Here is a 20294-nt window from a genome sequence, read left to right as displayed (position 1 = left end):
AGCTTGCACGTTAACTAAAAGCTGACTGTAGGTCTCTGTGTCCAATCTTTCTTCTGTCTCTGATTGCCCATTAGCAGTGATCTTGCTGTGCGAAACACCGGCGCACAGTGCATGCTTCGCCCCCCCCCCCCCCCCCCACAGGTTTCACGTTAGCGGAGCGGAAACGCCCTTCCGTACATGCTCCGCCCCTTCCCAAATTTTAGATGCGAAGCATCTTTTGCGCTGGGCTTTGTCCGTAGTTCCATTGGCGACCGTCCGCTTTCTAAAACCTACCATAGCAGTCTGTAACATATTGAGTGCGCGCTCGCGCCAAGAAGAAGTCTTCTTCGTCTTGTTCTTCGACCGCCTTGATGATGATACGTGCAGAGCACTTTAGGGGCCCGGGTTGCCGTATGCTGTCGTAGCTTGGCGTAACGCAGACAAAACCACGTATGCTGGCACGCGCTAGCGCGTTCGGGCCTGTGTAAGGGGCTGGGTAAGACGCTGTGGCCTCTCCCCCTTACACTCTCTCAGCAATCAGCAATCACGTGATGGCGTCGGGGAACGAGATTCTGCAGACGCGCGATGAACCCGCGTGGCGTGCTACAACAAGAGTTCGGGACTAGTAACAGCAACAGCAACTACAGTGAATTCATGGTGTGCTCTACATGCAAGGACGCTTTGACATCGGGCAAGGTGCCCGTGATGAACGGAACTTTAAGTCGACCCATGCGCTCCTTCGCATCCCCACATGGTTCCCTTTAGTGGGAGATGGTACAATTTTTTTTAGCTAACGTCTAAGATGGCGCCTTCTGTTTTCTTTACCATTTTCGGGAATTTCACATAGTATTAAATTAGACCGTCGCGAGCGGTTATCATGACCGTCTAGACTTACTTCCATAGGGGAAAGGGATTACTGTAAACAGTTTACCATGGTCACGCATGAGGAAACCTTGTCGTGTGCTGCTACTTTTTCCAGTATTAATTGAATGGCAGTGAGCCACTTACTTTTAATTTCTGTGATATCATCAGATATTTTGTTGTATCTGTATGTAGAGGAGGATTATATGTCAGGTCCAGGGTTAGCTTCAACGTCCCTGCAGATATCTTTTAATCAAGGAGCAACATACTACAGCGTCATTGCTAGCCTCTTTTGACGAAATTCTGAAACTCTTGCGCAACCTCGGAAATGGTGTATATGTTTATTTTCAGAGCTCTATTCAGCGTCAGCTGTGTGTCGAGCCTATAGTAACCGGTGCTTCACTTGTACAACTGACAGGGAACATCACAACAGCGATATCTTGTTTTTTCTCCTGACTTGCAGGAAGTGCTCAAGTACTATTGCCACGACGAACATAGCACCTCGTATAGCTCGACGAAGATATCTCAGTTTCATAATGCATCTAATAAAAATGGGGCAAGAACACTCGAAACTCATCTTACCACAGCCTCGTAGCTTCTTTAGTGGTTTCCGGCACGAGGTACCTCGCGCCGTGTAGCTCCACTCAGTGTAGCCAACCGGGTAATAAGCGGGAAAGAGAAATCAGTGGCGACGTAAACTAGAATGAACGTCTCCGACATCGAAGAGGCCTCACTTTAGACACACTGTCGTTCTCTTTCACCTTTCATTGTTCTGACTGAGCACGTTGGATCTCTATGTGTTTTTTTATGAGGACCAAGAGTCCTTTGAAACAAAAGCAAGTTGCTAACGCCGTTTATGCGCCGAGGCTCATATCCTTTCCGAGTAGAGACGTTAATGCAGGACGGCGCTATATTGCCCAACTTCTTTCCACGAATAATTTCCAAGGCGAAATTAAAATAAGAGGTCGCTTGCAGGCGCTTTCCGGAAAGCCCCGCGTAAACAGAAGGCTCATCCTATACTCAGCAGACCGTGACGAACGAAAAGACAACCGGTCTCACTTGCATGAGGTACACCGTTTAAATTTAAAAAAAGAAACTGCGAATCTTAAAAGGCTGTGACCTAGCGACAAGGTTGCCGAGGCGTTTGTTTTGTGCAAAGAAACACACTGGAAAACGGGCACACAGACGGCGAGCCAGCTGTGTTCGTGGGCTACTACCAGTTTTGCCTTAGCTTTGCGTAATCGGCGTCCGTTCTGCGCCGCGTGGGATGTAACCTCACCGGTACATATCACGGAACATCGTGACGCGCCCTGTACGTGCCACGCGAGACGCTGGCCGCCAAGGCTATACGCACTCCTTTGTTAGATGCATCCTGTCACGTGACGCAACAAGGCGAAGCCTGTGGCGCAAAAAATAACACACCCCGAGACGAGCAGGATATATAAGCCAGCGTAAACCAGTCACGCGGCTTTTTATTCAGACAAGCGACCGCATCGTGTCTTTCTGCAGAAGCTAATAGCCGGAAAGTGGACATTAGGTTCTGTGCGCGAAAGGTGGGTGCGTGCATTGGATGTTGTTGAAGCCAGGAGAGTGTGCCGTGTAGGTTTCTGCGCAGCTCTTGTTGCTTCGACGGTGCCAACGCTGTTCGACATGAAGACCGCCGTGGTGCTGGTGCTGGTCGCCTGTTTCGTGGCTGTGGCAACGAGCGCGAAAGACCGTGCTACCAGCCGCCGTATGTATAAGTACACATTTCTTTTTTCGTTTGTTGTTCAATGCGCATTCGAGGCATCCGCAAACACGCATTTCTAGCTAACATGCTCGACCGTCAGGAACATCTCGTTTTCCCTGAAGAACTATTTAGTGAAATGTTCTGAGTTTGATTGTCTGCTACAAGCATACCGCCGTCTCTTTTGATAATCATTTTGCCCTTATCTACAGGTATAAATTTTCAGATTACGTGCACATAGGCTAGATACCCTCAGCTTTGCTGTCGAAGTGCACGAGAGAGGTATATAGTCAAGGGAGCGAACTACAGATAACAGAAAGAAAAAAAAAAGTTGGAGAAGGCTTGAGCTTCGCTTTGAAGAGCGATAGTGATAACGTAATAGCGACAACGATGCGATAGCCTAATCCGGTCCCGTTCGCATCGCCTCCTCATTCGCATGCCGCGCTTCGCTTCTCAACGGACGCCTCAACTGGGTCTCGAGTAAAGGAACGCCTTTACGCGTAACATTGGCCGCTTTGAACTCTCCTAGGGTTCCTACTGCAAGTAGAACTGCGATGTGCCTACGACGCTATACTTTCGTCATTTTGCGAATTAGCAAAATACCCGCTACGCGTGTGCAAGGCAGCACGTGCACCTACGCAGCTGCACACTTCGAAGATGCTATGGCTGATGATTCAGTTATGCCTGAAAGCTTCGTTGCGCAGTTCACATGGTGTGACGTTGCGCAGTTCGTTGCGCAGTTCACATGGTTCACTGGTAGGATTCTACGCTTTTGCCACGCATTATTACATGTGTTAACGCGACTCCCCCACTACATGACCCATATATAGGGTTCCGGGCTGAATGTAATAATCCCGGGCTAAGTGGAAGAGACACATGCTTCACCTTTACTTCACCTTTCTGTATTTCCTTGGCTTCTGCAGATACAGCAAGAAACAAAGGGATTGTAAATATTAAATTCAATTCCACGTGTCCGCCCATCAGGTGTTAGTGCCGCCCATCTGATAACGAATCTCTCACCCTCCCTCTCTTCTCTCTCTCTCTCTCTCTCTCTCTCGCTCTCGCTCTCGCTCTCTTTATTTTGGGCGTTTAGACTCACGCGGAGTCACTGCTATGTCATATTCGCAGGTCAGCAGTTTGACAACTGGAGGGGCTGCATGGTGCAAAAGATCCCCAAAGACGTAAGCAATGATTAAAGTATGCACGCGATATTAACCCAGAAGATTCTGTCATAATCTGCCGCTGTCAACTCTCCATCAGCACACATGACAGTGACAGGTATACGAAAACCCCTCGATATCCAGCAGCACTGTGAGTCATCTTGTCATAGTCGATAACTTTCAATGGGAGTCATTGAGTTCACTGCCCAACATTTTTCACCGTTGCGTCGGCAGTTCTAAATATGTAGTGACTGTGGGGATTATAACTGCAAATGGTATGATAGTCACACATCTTTTATCAGAAAATGTTGCATATAAGTACTTACTTGTTCTGTACGCATATTTTCTTCCAGAAAGCACCTGTGTACGAAGCTTGCCACAACCGCTCCCGTGGGACCGACATGCACAGGTTTAGAGACGTAAGAAATTGTTTTACTGTGTCAAACATAGCCTCAACTTAGAAGGCCTTAAACTCTGAATTCATAGCAGTAGTTTTGATTTTGTGAAAACCACCTTGTGCTGTTTCCTATACTTTGAACTCTGAAGGAAACGCATGCTTGCGTTGTTGACTTTGTCTTATTTATGCCGCGGCTTTCTCGTGTTATCCTCCGTTCAGTAATCTTTTTAGTAACCTTTTAACCTCATTTTAAGAGCAGCCAATTATCGATCACTCAGGTCCGCCATCTCTTCAATAAGACAACCTTCGGTACTGTACAGCTAATCATTGATAAGTGGTGTTCGGGTAGGGCCCGCAATTCTTAGCTAAACTACATCTACGCCTGCGATTTACAGAAATAAAAGCACGTCACCTAAATTATAATACCCAATAACTGGTTATCTGCAGCTCTATATGAAGCGGCGTGCTATGCTCTTTGCCGTGAACTAATTTTAACAGAAGTATTTGGTTGTGAACTTTCCAGAAAATAGTGAACTCTCGTCAATAACCTCTCCATTGTCATGTTGCCATATATATTTCGCTTCACTTTTACACTTTTTATTACGATAGCAATTATATGGACAATCTCGACGGGTTTTTGCCGTCGGCTTCACCATCGTATCCCGTATAAATCCGAAAATTCGAAATTGATAAGATCGCCCCGCGCATCGTATGTTCTACCGCGGGTAAAAGCGCGCAAGCGGGCGACGAACGCGGCCAATGCAGAGATCAAACGATTCCGTCGCTCGGAGGGCGCATGCGATAACAATACCCCGCTCGGGAAGCCAGCAGTCGAAGCATACAAGAAACGCCCCGCCCGTCTTGTACGAGCGTCAACTAAGACGCGAGGGGGGTGTCGGTCGAGCAGCAACTTTGAACTTTGAATCTAAAGGCGCGGTCGTGATCGCTGGCGCGCGCGCTATCTCGAAAGCCATCACAGCGGGCGGCTCGTATACTCTTCTACGTGCTGCGCTCTCAACGCGAAGTGACTGTGCGGAGAGCATCGCTCCCTGGAGTGGCCATATTCTCTTACACCAGCGTTTGTAATTACGCGAGATTGGATACTAAACAGTTAGCTGCCCGCCTCACTTCGTGTAACACTACAATTTGTTGCTATCGCATTCATTGCTTCGCCCTTGCGGTGAAACTGTGACTTTTTTTTTAGTTTAACATCATTATCACTTTTCATCTCGGTTTCTGTCTTTCTTTTTGCTACATAACACGGAGAAATGGAGTGCCCCAATTATTCCTTACCTTAGTCTCTCCCCAGCAACACATGAGTAACAAACACATCAGTGGTATGTGCAGGCTGTGACCAATTAAGCTGTTTGTGTACCAAGCAGAAGTTGCTACTACGGTACAAAACTTCAGAAGAGTACTTAAGGGCACTTTTGTAGTAATAATGTTGGACCTTATTGGTTAATAGCCCCATGTATAACCCTCAGAACATGCGCCTTATATTTACGCTATAGTAGTCTCATTCGTTACCGTGCATGCGTTAGATGACCCCTAAGGACGTGACGCACGTTGACGAAGACGTCATCTGAGAATACGGATCTGCCACATTGTGACTGGAACGCATGCAGATGTGATGTGTTCCAACAAGCTATGTTGCAGGAGCGTAGCCAGAGATTTTTTTTCGATGGGGGGGGGGGGGGGGGAGGGAGGTTCACACATATTTTATGTACGTTCGCGCGTGCGTTTGTTTGTGCGCGTGCATGGTTTTTGTATCGCGCTTAGAAGAGAATTAACTATGTTAATGTATATCATTGCGCGACTTTTCACACACGGTTCTTGACCACGTAAAAATTTGTTTTCCTGAGGTAGTTGTTCTACACACGGAGCGAGAGAATTATTATTTTTCGTGGTTTTTTTTTTAGTATTGGGCTTTCATATCGCTCATCGTATAGGAAACACCCCGCTGTCTTACGGAAGTTGTAACCTCGCGACAAAGATCTTACCACATCCTTTTGATGTGGTGTTCATTGAATGTTCAGGTTTTACAAGGCTGGTACGGAGCAATAATTAAATGTATGATGCCGGTTACCCCGCTGCGAACTGAGGGATTTCTCGTCCGTGTTAATACCGGTATACATCAACTGCAGCGATCACCGTGTTGAGCCGAACTACGAAGCTAATTGTTAGTCCAAACACATCATATTAAAGCATAATAATAAAACGAAGCGAAAACAACTGAGGTGGCTACTCGAGTGCTACTTAGGTGTCTAGCACTTAACCGGACAGGGCCGTACTTGACCGCTTATGTTTGTTCGCAAATCTGGTCATATCCGATTGACATTTGACGGCGTGGAACACTAGGAATTCCGGATACATTGCAGCACGTGCCGATTTTGAACGTGTACCGTAAAACAAACGATGTACCTTGAAGACTGCGCACAACCGCAAACACTCCGCGTTTGGTGATGGACGAGTCGCATACTTATTCTGACAGCAGTTTCCTTTTTATAGTTGCTAGAACAATAAAAAACGGCACAGTGGTTTCCCGTTGACCTTTCGCTGGCTGACATCGCAATAAAAGATAACAAAATCCGCAGGTCGACTTAAAACACGCAAAAATTTTCGAAAAACGCCACTCATCCAAGCACCAGCCCGCACACTCCGTGCCGTCGCGCACGAGCCAGAAAGGAGGAAAGCGCTGGTTGCCAGTCATGTCCTCCTCGCCCGATGCAACTGTCTATATGCACACGCAAAATTGAAAACTTTCGGGGGGGGGGGGGTATTCTAACCCCCCACCCAACCTCTTCTCCCTGTCTACGCCAACGCTATGTTGAGAGAACTTTTGCATGCAGGAATATGCCCATTAGACTAGCCTTCTACAACTCCCGGACGACACAACGCCGACGCCATTCGTGGTGGGATAAGTAGTACGCGTCACAAAATCTGAACGAGCTCGAAACGTGCTCATCTTCGGAGAGTTGTCAAAACCTACAATGAACTGAAACCATACACTTTTCTAGCTGGTTGTAGGAATTCTCGACCTTAAAAATTCTCGTCAGCCTTTGCCGAAACACCGTCTTCACAATCAATATTACGCGATATGCGTGCCCATTTAAAATATATGTTTTCCGTGTTATAATGCTTCCTAACGACTACGTATTCTGACCAAATGCTCCTGGTTTGGCATGCGCTTCGCTTTCGTTATTTCACTGTAGCAACGTTTTACGCCATCTTGAATTCCAATCATGTATGAAGCAGGACACAACTGAAGCTGTTTTTCTTTGCTTTTTGTATTGCTTTCAGGGCCTGCAGTGCGTTCTCTCCAGCTACAATATCGTAAGTTCATTTTTCGTTAAAAGCATGCCTGTTCAATATATAGAAACCTCAAGTTTACTAGTTCGACAAAGCGCGTTTTTTTTTTTTTTTTGCCTCACCTTGTAACACTCTCCCGTAACGATGTATAAGGGAAAAGTCCACACAATAATTACATCGCAACCAACATTTGCGACGTGCTTAATGTCTCGTCATTCAGAAACTACAACGGTCATAAGGGCGAACTCAATTGAAGTCAAAGTCATAACTTCTCAACTACAATAATTGGTTCTTTCATAGAAGATGCTTGAGAAAGAAAGACGTAAGAAATTCCTTAAGGAGGTTGAAATCGCTCCAGCCAAGTTTATAGAGAGCCCGACGTTTCGGAACCGATTCGGTCCCTTCCTCAGGGAGCGACTAAGTTGGTCATGGAAGCATCTCCCCGACTTGCTTCACCACGGCTCCGGATTTCCCTTTCCCTCACGTTTCGGAGGCCGTGAACGTATACTGAGGGCATTAGGGACCGGTTCCCATTTGCCGGTGTGTTTTGAATGTGCCACGACTCGAGCAAGAGCCTCCTTCCCAGATTCCGGGCTCTCTGTAAACTTGGCTGGAGCCATTTCAACCTCCTAAATATTCCACCCAGCCAGACATATTTCTGTCAAACTGTTTACATTTAAGAAATTCCTTAAGTAACACATGAGAAATTACGTTTATTGCACGGAGTATCACGAGGCAATATTTCTTTGTTAAAAGCAATGATATATAGAAACAGGCGCCCAAATAAAATATTCACTCATCGAAAGAAAAAGAGAAAAGACGAAATTGAAAGGTATTAAGCGAAGCAGTGCATTATTACTGGGCGACCTAATACTTCAAAAGTAATAAACGGGACCTTGCGTTTAAAACCGTGTTTGCCAGTATTCCATAGCTTCGAAATAGCTTAAGTTACCACGTAGCTTAAAAAACCAGAACGCATGGCCACCAATGAATAAAATTCTACGGGGTGTCACCAGAATACTTTAAGAAGACGTTAAGAGGACTGGAAGGCGAAAGCCTTAGCGCCGATGCATTAAAGCCACTAGGTCCTGCTGCAGCTTCCTGCTTAGACCAGCATTCCATTATCTCGTCACATCAACGGGCGCATGCTAACGGCCGCCTGCATGTGCATACGTAGCCCTTCTTGTTCACGTGCGTAATTAAGTCACGTGAAGGCGCCGCGACGACGGACGCTGGACGTAGGATTTTTCGCCTCGTGAGCCACGTGGTCACGGAGCTTACGCATCGCACAGCTAATTTAGATACCTTATATGCAGCTTTTCAACACAGAAGTTCACTCCAGAAGGCCATTCTGAAGCTGCTTTTTACACGTTTAGGGCCGCACTGGGGGATTGCCTTCTGGATCAGCCCGCGAAGACAGTCGGATATCCGTTAAGTAAAACCGGTTTGAATTCGTCAAGCTTTATTCATACAACAGTTTTTCTCCGAAAACACTAACAAAGTGAATGCTTGGTTTTCCTCTCATGCGAATATGGCTTAGTCGAACGGTTCTCTGAATAAAAATTGGCCGCGTATCTGCGTGCTTCGCTGCAAATGTCGTCTAAAGACGATAGAAGAGGCGCTGCGTGAGGTATGGACGCCATCAGGCAATACGTCGGGAAATATGAGTGCTGTGTTGTGGGCTGGTAGTCCCGGCGCAGCGGCAGGCGAAGACCGGCGGTGACCAACGCGACCGGTGGGGACGCCGGCCAGCCCGAACACGCTGTTTGGCGCGATGCGCCGAAGGAGAAGACACGTCCGCACTCAACGAGTACTCTCCACAAACTCTCTTATTTACACGTCGCCTGGGTAAAACAGGAATGCCAGAGCGGCGCCCCCTGTCGTTCGTACAATGCAATACTGAACCGAAACCGAAACAAAACATGAGCTTGTGCAGAGGGCACGGAGGAAGACAAGTTTCGGCGCAGTCGCATTTTCAGCACAGGTTAAGAAACTAGGGTCTTTAAAATTGCGTATCTATGTATTTTCTATTAATGGAACACACCACCTAATACTTACCTAATGATGTTGCGCCTCAGATATGCGTAATATTTACTTTTTGATCGACAACGTTCACAAGTATGAACAGCCGTACCAGTTCAAGACGGGTGGGTGGTAAGCAAGTGGTTCAACTTTGGCCGGGTGGCTAAATCGGGTGACGTGCCGACAAACAGAAAGACAGGCCAAAATTTCTGCGTTTAAGTTCCCCAACAAAGACTATCGTCTTTAAAACACAATGGTTGCAGGTTAACAAGAACGACGTCAACCTGGAGCGCATGGCTCAATTGGCGAAGGACATCACACAGCAGGACCTGAAGGGTGCCTTCCAAGAATGCCCCAAAAACGATCGGAACAAGAGCGTAAGTTGCAGAGGCCGTAACAAAGTGTTAATTCATGCTAGAACACGCAGGCACGTGTCTGTGTAGGTGAGCCTGTACTTGTTTTTCAATATTCAACAACGTGAGTGTCTGTCGTGCACGTTTGTCTCAACGGTAGTGGCGCCCATAGACAACTTATCGTGAAGACAGAGCATAATATACCATCTCACGGCTGAGAAACGACCGAGCATTGTACTTCAATGACAACACAGTCATTATGATATCATAGTAAATGACAAAGCAAATGTGAAAAGGGTATACATCTTTTAGTCGTCTATTTATGAATTGGAGTGTATAGCATTCAGTAATACCCATTGCTTCCTTACTGAAAAAGCTGAAAGCGAAGTTTGTCAGTGTAAAGAGATAATTGCGCACGTTTAGTGGGATTTTCTTTTTAATTTTTCGCGCGAGAAGCTTTGCACCACGCTCAACGAGCATGACAGCCATCTTTTCACGGAAAACAAAATTCTTAGTTAATCAAGTGCCTTGTGCAGCTATTTTTTTGTTTGTTTGAAGTCATTCTCGTCTGCGTGCAGATGCATTCTGTTCGCGCCTTCTTTATCTACTGATCTTGTCTGCCTTAATTCTTGCCATCCCCTCGTGCGGTCCTAGTTAACAATACGATAACTCTGATTAATTAACTGAGGTGCCATTCATCTTCTAATTTATCTTTCTCTCTCAAGAGAAAACTGGAGCCTGTATGCTAAAATAGAGAACGTGACATGAAAAGGACTTCGTTGAGAACAGGCAACGAAAATTCAACTGAGTTTCTATGCACCTACGGCTCTTTATCTGTGACGAATAAGGTAACGGTAGTGAGCTTTTAAAAATCAAATTATTAGCGCCCACTTGACAATTAGTTATATCCGTTTTGTATGTGCACGCAGCCTAGAACTGCTCGTCTAATTGCTTTTGCGCTTATCATATCTCTCTCTAATGTGGCTGCCTTTCATTTTCAGCTCCAAAGAACTGTCAAATGCGTCATTGACCACCTTGAGAAAGTGAGTGCCAGTTTGTTCTCTCTGATGGTGATAACTGGCTAAAATATCGCAGCTGCAAAAATGCCTTTGAGAGCTGGTATTTAGGTGGCGTTGGTATCGATGCACAACTTAACAAAGGGCGCGTGAAGGAATGACCTTAAACCGATTGGCGTAACTCTGCGACAGGCATCATGCGCAGTGAAGCAAAGAAGTCCTTGCTAGGATTGAAATAGGTTAATTCTTTTTATATATTCATACTAGTTACTTTTATGACACTTTGCGCAATTTCCAGAGCGGGGACAGAGCACATATTGCTGTTAAGTGTCATTGCTGTGAAGATGTTAACACCGACAAATTCCAGATTCCCAGTGTACAGATAAACTAACACTATTTCGTGCCCTACTGTCAGTTGTACCAGCATGACTAAAAGGGGTCGCACTGACAACATTGCCTGACGGTTTCGGTCTGCGAATAGTTTATTGACAATGGCAGCTCATCGTATTCTGGCGAGATTTAACACGCTAAAATCGTCCATGAAGTTAACATTTTAGACGACTGCTTTGGAAAAATAGTCCGTGTATTTATTTATTTATTTATTTATTTATTTATTTATTTATTTATTTATTTATTTATTTATTTATTTATTTATTTATTTATTTTCATATATCCTTGTTCAGACAGTGCCCTGTGCCAGATGGCGCTGCTGGAGCCAGGGAGTAAGAAGATGACGTCGCTGGGTCGTCATTGGTTAGCAGGACGAAGAGTAAGAAATGGTAAGTGTGGACCACCAGTGGTGAAGCCAGGGGGGGGGGGCACACCGGGCCCGTGCCAACACCCTCTTTTCTAGAGGGTGTTGCCCGTGCCCCACACTGAATTTTTTTTTCCCATGGCATACAGAACTCAAAGTGACACTCGATCACATCTGCCTGCCCGACGCCCCTTTAAGATCAAGGAGGTGCCCCTCCCCCCCTCCCCCCACCCCCGAAAAACATTTCTGGCTACGCCCCTGTGGACCACGTCCTATTATCTTGTGAAGGGATGCTCTCTTGACGAATGCCGCAACCGTAAACGTGGTGAAAACAAAAGCGCGAAATATGTTTTCACTGCACGAGCAATAGCACCGCAATAGACCGCAATAATGCCGAAAATTATTGCATGGTTACAAAACCAGTGCTATTATGTCATATGCACACTACCTTTTTACACTTCGAAGTTGGACAACGCGTAACCAGCTCTGGTAACGCTAACGAGACGGCGTGATTGCTGTGCTCTACACAGCGATCTCGATAACGGGCGTTTAGTAGCGAGTTTATAGATGTCATTTGCGAGACCTACTTCATCATAATGCGAATACTTTGAAAAGGGACGCGCAGCCCATAAACAACGATACAAAAAATGTGCTCCGCTTCTTCTTCTCTGTAATTTACGTGTGCAGACTAATAGCACACTCCCAATCGCGATGGTGGTGATGAATCAACTTTCACTACGCCCAAACTATATCCCATTGCGATGATTGGATCCTATACTGAGGCTTTGCATGGGCTGTCCACATGGCCGAAACCCGTGGTGAACGGTGTTATGCTGGGCTTGCGAGTACATTTCAACTTGGAGTTAACTGTATCAGTACGGGGCGGTGGGAATGGACAAGAAACCCGTTGTCTTTCTTCATCATGAAAAGGAAAAAAAAAGGCACTTTAAAAACCACTCACACATAAGAGAGACTAAGTACAAACGTTGGTGATTGATGCTGGAACATATAGTGTACTATAGCCTCAATTTGTTGACGGACATCTAGTTTCAGCCTAGTTTTTCGTCATTGTGCGATCGGCCCTGCTACAGGCCACAGCCAGAGCCGGTGACGGGCATCTTATGTTGTCACAAGAGCCGAGTACTTCGGACACTACCCTTGATCGGCTTTTCTTTCTTTCTTCCTTTCTTTCTTTCTTTCTTTCTTTCTTTCTTTCTTTCTTTCTGTCTGTCTGTCTGTCTGTCTGTCTGTCTGTCTGTCTGTCTGTCTGTCTGTCTGTCTGTCTGTCTGTCTGTCTGTTTGTTTGTTTGTTTGTTTGTTTGTTTGGATCCTCAAGACCACGTGACTAGTAGTGTGATAACCGCTCCACCCCGACGCCTCCGAAAGGTGTAGATATATCTCGGATGAAGCAGATTATCGAGCCAGCTAACCGACACTATACCGGCCTTGCAACTGTACCCCCTGCACTTAAATGATGAGATGTGGGGACCTGTAGAGCCTGTTCATTTCTTCGGAGATTGGTAGCGTTAGACTCACACCTAATACAATATTTGCAGTAAGGCGTCGACGTTCGCCTCCGTGCTCTTAGGCACCTCGTAAAGAATAGTTCCACACCGAGGGGCTGCTCGTTTTTTACGTCCCTACAGCGAGCTCAGCATTCCTAAACACAGCGCTCGGGCAGATTGTCGATAGTTTTAACTCACAAAGCGCGCTTTGCTGAGGGTTCTAAAAGTTTTGCGTTTAGTAAAAACATTCGGAGATGCTGCATTGCTGACAAACATCAATGCTCATGAAGCTCTTTTTTCACGCCTACCCTAGCGAGGTGGAACAAAAGTGGTGGTGTGGTGGTTGAACAAAAGTTAAACTCTGTTAGTTGGTAAACAGTAACGGTGAGTTCATAGCAAACCACAATGTATACAGTGGACTTCCCGCCCGCCTTCTGAAGCTAAAATGGTCGGTATTGAAAAAAAAAATAAGAAGAGAAAAACATGAGAAAACATGTTTTCAGTTAACCCCTATAGCGCACAATAGGAACAAGACACAGGTGTACGAGGCATACAGGGTGCTATGTCCGCGTCTTACCTCAGTGTGTTGTTTGTTTTGTGCGCTATAGGTGTTAATATAGAGTACCAACATGCCTAAGCTAAGGTTATTTCACGTTTTCACGCAGCGCATTAAGAGCAGGCATCACAAGCAATGTACCGAGTACTTTTATTGTTTTTTTTTTTTCAGAGTCATAACCAGGCTGTTTGTTCTGCTCGTAAACTTCATGGACTCCAAGAAGCAGGAAAGGAATATAAATTCCGTACACTGGTGTAGATACCTAAGGAACGTTGCAAAATCTGCGAGTTTTGCAACCAGGAAATAAAGGATCAACGCTGAAATAGGGTCGAAAATATATTGCTTTTCGATGCATCATCCACGTTCATGCAGTGGAACACTCTGGACGCTGAGTCATTGGTGTCATGTTGCCAAAGCAACATACCGGCTGCGACACCTGGATGCGTGCCAAGGCCAAGACGCGCCACGCAACTATTTCATGGCACCAGCATAAAGGAATGTGAAAAACGTCAAATTGGAAATCAGAACAGTTTTCGTAAATCGACAAACGACGAAGAGCATGACGTTCGGCTGCCGTCAGTATGTTATGAATTACAAAAAAAAAAAGAAAACGCCTTCGTTTCGTTCTGTTACACGGTATTTACGCGTTAGAGAGATGAGATATATACGGAGTGCCTCGGCAACTGTCTTTTCCTATTTTCTGAAGCAAGTAAATAAAGATAAAAAATTAACAATAAAATAAAAGTTTCATGAAACAGCAAATTAATAAAAATAGGAACATCCATTAATGGTAAACTTGAAAAACCTAGAACTATAAAAGATAAAATCTGTGTTTAGAAGTCGGTGGGGAATTGATGACTCGGGTTGAGTTGAAGAGCATGAAAACAGCAAACCTCCGGCATGCACACAAAAACTAGTTGCATGCATACTTGCAGGAGCAAAAAAAAATAAAAAATAAAAAACAATAACATCGGACGCAAGTCACCGCGTATAAAATAGATTAATCAACGCTGAAAATGTACGTGCCAAAACCGCGATATAATTACGAGTCATGCAATTGTGGCGAATTCCAGATTAATTACGAACACCTAGGATTCTTTCATGCGCATCAGAATCTAAGTACATAAGTGCTTTCGCATTTCGACCTCTTCGAAATGCGCCCGTCGTGGCCACTGTGTCTAGTATTCTGAATGTATGTGCACATTGCTTAGTTATTCGATGAATTATTGTCTCAAGGGACAATACATTGAACTGTTAGTATAAGCATGCCACTTATTATACCTACTGTCTGAAAATAAATTTTTAAAAATTCTGGACTTTTACTTGCCAAAATCGCGATCGGGTTATAATTAAAGCCGCAGTGGGGAACTTCGAATTGATTTTGTGCACGCGGTGTTTTTGGACGTGCATCGTAGGCACGGTACACGGGAGATTAGGAGTTTCACCCCTATACATAAATGCGGCCGTTCTGACCAGAATTCGACACGCGACTGCGCACTTAGCAACGCAGTGATTATATGTATCCGCTACGTCACCACGGCAAGTTCACCTGTCCGCGACTACATACATTTTCCTAAAGCTCCAAGCCAAGCAACTCTTTGACGTCCCCATGAGACAATCCAGCAGAACTTATCCACCGTCTCTGAAGCTCATTGGAAAGGTCGTTGTGGTTTGAGGCCCTTACGTATATTGTAATCCCGTAACCGTGTAAAGGGTCGTGCGCACCTGGGAATATGAGCTCATTGCGATTCAACACGACAGCCTACATACGGCACTGACACCCTGGTGATGGCTTCTCGCGAGTGTTCATTTGCATGTATATGCGTCGAGAGTGACACGAGGTCCTGCAAAGCAAAGTGTAGCAATCAGTTCGAGTGCGCCGCCAGATTGGAGGGGTGGCGCGTACCTACTGACAATGCGCACAGTGGTCCCGAGGGAAATCTCAGCTAACAGACGTCGCTGCTAGATTTTTCGTTTTCTTTTTTTGTGTTTACGCAAGCGGAGGAGCTGGCCTGCCTCAATGTAGTGACGCACTAAGATACGGTGGACGAAACGTCACCTGGAGACGCGTTCTGAATCCGACGATTAGGCACATAGCTGGCACATCGCTATTTCAAGCCCATGCGTGCTTCTTTCGTTGACAAAACCCAATTTCGTGGAGTGCGCTTGGCATATGGCCATGCAAATGTGCCTCCGAGACTGCGCTCTCACCGACAAAGTTGGTAGGACAATGTTCCGCGCTATATTCGCAGAATGCAGAGTGTTGTGGCCGAAGCTTGATTTAATCGCTGTAAAAGCCAACTTCTCCATGCCCGACACGTGCATGCAAGTCGTTCGCAGCAGAGCAACAACCAATCGAGCCTCTGTGACCTCCAACTAGCTCGCGGTGCAGCTTTCAGAGAAGTTAGGGCAAGGTTAGTTGGGATGAATAAACAAAATGTTTTCAGGTAATCGTATGCATCTCACGCTCCCTACTATAAGCATTCAATTTCGCCGATTTCGTAGAAGCTACTCTGAAACCTGGGGCACTCGTGTGTCAGACGCTACTTCGAATGTCTTCTGTGACCACAAGGCGCTGCACTTATATAGTGCGATTCAGCTTCAATGTAAACCAGCGCGTTGCAAACACACCATTTTTACAAGGGAATTCTTAGGTGGCCTAGCTGGTTCGTGAATATTACGACATAACTGCAACGCAAACTACGGGACAGTGAACACACAAGACATGGCGCTGTGTCCTGCATGTTTCCCTGTCCCATTGTTTGCGCTGTTCTGCCATACTGTACGCAATTTTTCCTCCCTACACCCCTTGAAATAGTTCGAACACGTCAGTTTGAGTGGCAGTGCAAGGCGTTAAAGGAAGTCCGTTAACTTCATCTCTCCTAAAGATAAAGTAATGTTGAGTTAGGTGCAATTTTACAGCTTTGTAAGCGCGCTCGTTGACGACTTACACGACTTACACAAACGCTGTATGGTTCGATCTACTGATTTGATGCAACTGAAATGCACACGTAAACCTTCCCATGTCTAAAAAAAACGCCGTGTGTATCGCCACCTGTCACCATCGTCCCGTCTTGCTCTTTCACCATCCTGGTGATTCATTGCGCTACTGCGTGAATTATCTGCTACCAACTGGCCCATCATTCTGTCCTTTTGATGGTCATCAAGCTTTTAATGTATCGTGTTAAACTTAAAAAAAAAGAAAAAGCAATGACGTGACTGCCATCGGGAGAAGCGAGGCACCTTACGTATAAAGGAAACACGTGTTATACCTAAGTATACATGATGTAAGCAAGAAAAAAAAGAACAAAAGGAAAAACTGCGTCTGCGTATCAAGATGAAAATGCAAGAACGCATCATGCGAAAAAATGTTTGGTCCCTCTAGAGAGCACACACATAGTCGCTTGATTCTGTCCAGAAGCCCTGGCTTGCTTTAAAAAGGGTCAGCGCACTAACAGGAGTGGTGAGTTCACCGGATCGCGCGACACGCGCACGCGCAATTTTTGTACAGTGCTCATCGAATTTTTGCTAAACCGCCTGGCGCTCATCAGACGGCGATAATGGACGCTGGTGTGACGATAAGCGCGGTGAAACTGACAGCAGTTGGTCGCCATTTCGGCATTCCCAGCCGAAGCTGTGGGAGAGGCACTGAACTGCCTCAGTCGGACGCCTTGGCAACGTCCGTGAACTGTAGTCTCCACGAAGAAGGCGCAGTGCGTTTGGTGAATCCAGGTAAGATCCATAGAACGGTGCGGGGACCAGGACGTTGGCAGGCCGATACTCCCGCGCCCTGGACACCATCTACTACATCTTGCCACGTATGCCACACGCTGGTCGTCTCTCTACAAGTCCTCCCCCCAATGTTGCCTGCGCCTTAACTCCTACGCCCTACGGACATAATCTTTCGCACTGAGTGCGAAGTCGCGCGTTGCCGCTGTTTTGTTCATGACGGCGTATAACACCGCGCGCGAACATAGAAAGAAAGAGACAGAGTAAAAAAGAACCAACTCGCCCAAGCATCTACACTTGTACGCTGCTTTGTCTTCGTCTTTGGGATTCACTCCACTCTTATAGACGATCTTAGATTCGATGCTTGGGCGTCGCCACCTTGGGCTGTTAAACGAGCGCTTTCTTATGTTCGTATGTCGTGACGTGAAAGGAACAAGGGACATGAAACGTCGAATGCACCAACCCAATCGCTTTCATGCGTGTGAAACTACCAGTAGCACTGGTAGTTTAGTTGTTAAAGATACACAGCTGAGGAAACTTCGCGGCGCAAAATGAACGAAGGCACATAACACAAAAGAACAGGACGGGCGCTAACTTCCACCTAATTTTATTCCACAGTGGAAAGAAGATCTTAAAGCAAAGACAAAGCGCATGCTGATATACGCGCGCATCGCAGTTTTTTTCTTAACAACCAAGGAACCGCAACGTGTTGCTGAGAAAACTAATCTCTTTATCTTGAAGTGATAGTGAAGCCGTCATGAGGCGGGCGTCGCCCCTTATGTAATAAGCCTCGGTTACTTCTCTTTCCGTCTCTTCTTTTGCTGTGCCTGTAAATTTTGCTTCGGTAAACGTGGGGTAGCATCCACACAATGTTTATAGGCAAAGCAAAGTTTATAGGCAGCGCAACAGAAAAGATGGAGAGAGAAGTAATACATGCTTATTTTGTCTGTGCTATAAAATTTTCTTTCCACTGTGGAATAAAATTAGTTGGAAGTTGGCACCCGTGCTGTTCTTTTGTGTAATGTGTCTTCGTTCAATTTGCGCTGCAAAGTTTCCTCAGCTGTCTACCTTTAACAGCTAGCTCAAACCAGTATTCTGTTAATGATACAAAACGCCAAGGCCACAGCTCAATATGGCGCCACCGAAACCCATCCGTAAAATAGATTATAGACGTTCATTCCTGACAGCGTATATCTCGCAGACCGCTGACATGACGCTGGGGCGTTGTACTGCTGGGCTCAACGGCGCAAGTTCGACAATGGTTGCATATCGGCACCTTGCATCGTACGCACATCAAAGAGTACCTGCTTGTCAAGATTGATCCGAAGTCCTATACGCTACAACGTGCCTCATCATCAAATCCTACATCATGATTTCGCATATGTATAACAGCACAGAACTTGTTGTCTAAGTTAAAAAAAGAAACACCAGGGACCGGGACAACCGAATGGTTTGCACTCTCGTTTGATTTCCGGCAGCTCAGGTTTGTTTTCAGACGTCGCTGTAATTTTTCGTAATGTTGATGTTTCTGTTCACGTGTTCGTGTGAGCGCGTCTGTCATCATACGAATAAAGAATTCTCTTAACTTCTTAAGCAATAGTCGAAAGTCACGGTGTCAACGCGAGGGGTGATTTAGATGAACTAAATGAAACTCTTCAGAGCTTAAGACGCGAAAAATAAACACTTGCACCACACATAGAACGAGAGGCGTGAATTGGCGTAATGATGGATAACTGTTATGTGTGCTTTCCTCGTCTGGTGTGTGGAAATATACGCATAAGTGAAAATAATAATAATAATAATAATAATAATAATAATAATAATAATAATAATAATAATAATAATAATAATAATAATAATAATAATATGATTACGAGGCACGCCGTAGTGGAGGGCTCCGGAAATTTTGACCATCTGGTGTTCTTTAACGTGCACTGACATCGCGCAGTAGCCGGGTCTCTAGCATTTCGCCTCCGTCGAAATGCGACTGCCGCGGCCGGGATCGAACCCGCGACTTCTGGGTCAGCAGCCGTATGCCTGCGTTCGCGCTCACGTTTCTTCTCAAGTTCAAAATCTGCTCTTAATTTCTTCTATAACTTTTATTGCTTTTGATCTTCATGCCCGAGGGGAGGAGTAGGCAGAGCCATGCAAAAGAGCCAAATGCTTTAAATTTTTATCACCAAAGAAAACTGGGGATCGCAGACGCATCCACAGTGGTGCTCGGAGACGACGGCACAAACGTTCATCGTCGCCATACGTTCACGTTATCCCATTTAACAAAGATGTTATGATGTGCCGTCCATAAAGTATGGAGTAAGTTATAGGGAATATAATGTCACAACTGGGGGCCCGAAATAGGCGTCTGTGACACGGGTCTCTTTTCAAACGTATCTTAATCTTCGAAATCACAATCTTCTGCCGAGTGACAGAACGTGCAGCAACTGCTCCACCGAGGCAAGTGCGTTAACAAACTTGCGCGTAATTCCACCTTCAGTGTATGTTCAATGCTCCGGCCTACACAGTGGATCCTATTGGACAATAGCAAAGGCATCGTAAAAACGCCAGGCCTGCGCGCAACGCGCAGCACAGTAGTAGCGAAAGCTCGAAGAGCGGCCTTTCTAGAGCCCGTTCTAAAAATCTCTTGGGGTATCTATACAAGTACACATGCAAGGTATCCACCACGCCATAAATCAAAATTTTTGTGAGGTAACGAAGCACCCACTAAGCTGCTCTTCGTCTTTCTGCGGATAATCGAGGTACCCGCTACACATCTGTGTGGCATTATGTGCACTTTGCTGATGCTGCATGCGGCTGATGACGATGAAGAATTATGGCTGTGCACTTTGTAGTGGGTGGGAAGCTTTAAGCCACACACTCGTTGCGCAATTAGCATTGTGGGACGCCTGGTTGTTGTTTTACTCTTCTGC

General features: G+C 45.7%; 2 protein-coding genes across 2 annotated transcripts in view; both read left to right on the top strand.

Moving 5' to 3' along the window:
• Window positions 1-20294, top strand: part of LOC119396089 (cathepsin L-like) — a 543104-nt gene that overhangs the window by 36312 nt on the left and 486498 nt on the right. The window lies entirely within an intron of this gene.
• Window positions 2257-10892, top strand: LOC119396094 (uncharacterized). Its single transcript, XM_037663185.2, has 6 exons — window positions 2257-2572; window positions 3695-3747; window positions 4080-4145; window positions 7424-7456; window positions 9718-9831; window positions 10809-10892. The coding sequence occupies exons 1-6, from the start codon at window positions 2491-2493 to the stop codon at window positions 10890-10892; spliced, it is 432 nt and encodes a 143-aa protein (XP_037519113.2). The 5' UTR covers window positions 2257-2490.

This window comes from Rhipicephalus sanguineus, chromosome 6, assembly GCF_013339695.2.
Source record: "Rhipicephalus sanguineus isolate Rsan-2018 chromosome 6, BIME_Rsan_1.4, whole genome shotgun sequence".
Classification (NCBI taxonomy): Eukaryota; Metazoa; Arthropoda; class Arachnida; order Ixodida; family Ixodidae; genus Rhipicephalus; species Rhipicephalus sanguineus.
The sequence above is the reverse complement of the archived record's forward strand: the minus strand, read 5'-3'. Positions and strand labels throughout refer to the sequence as shown.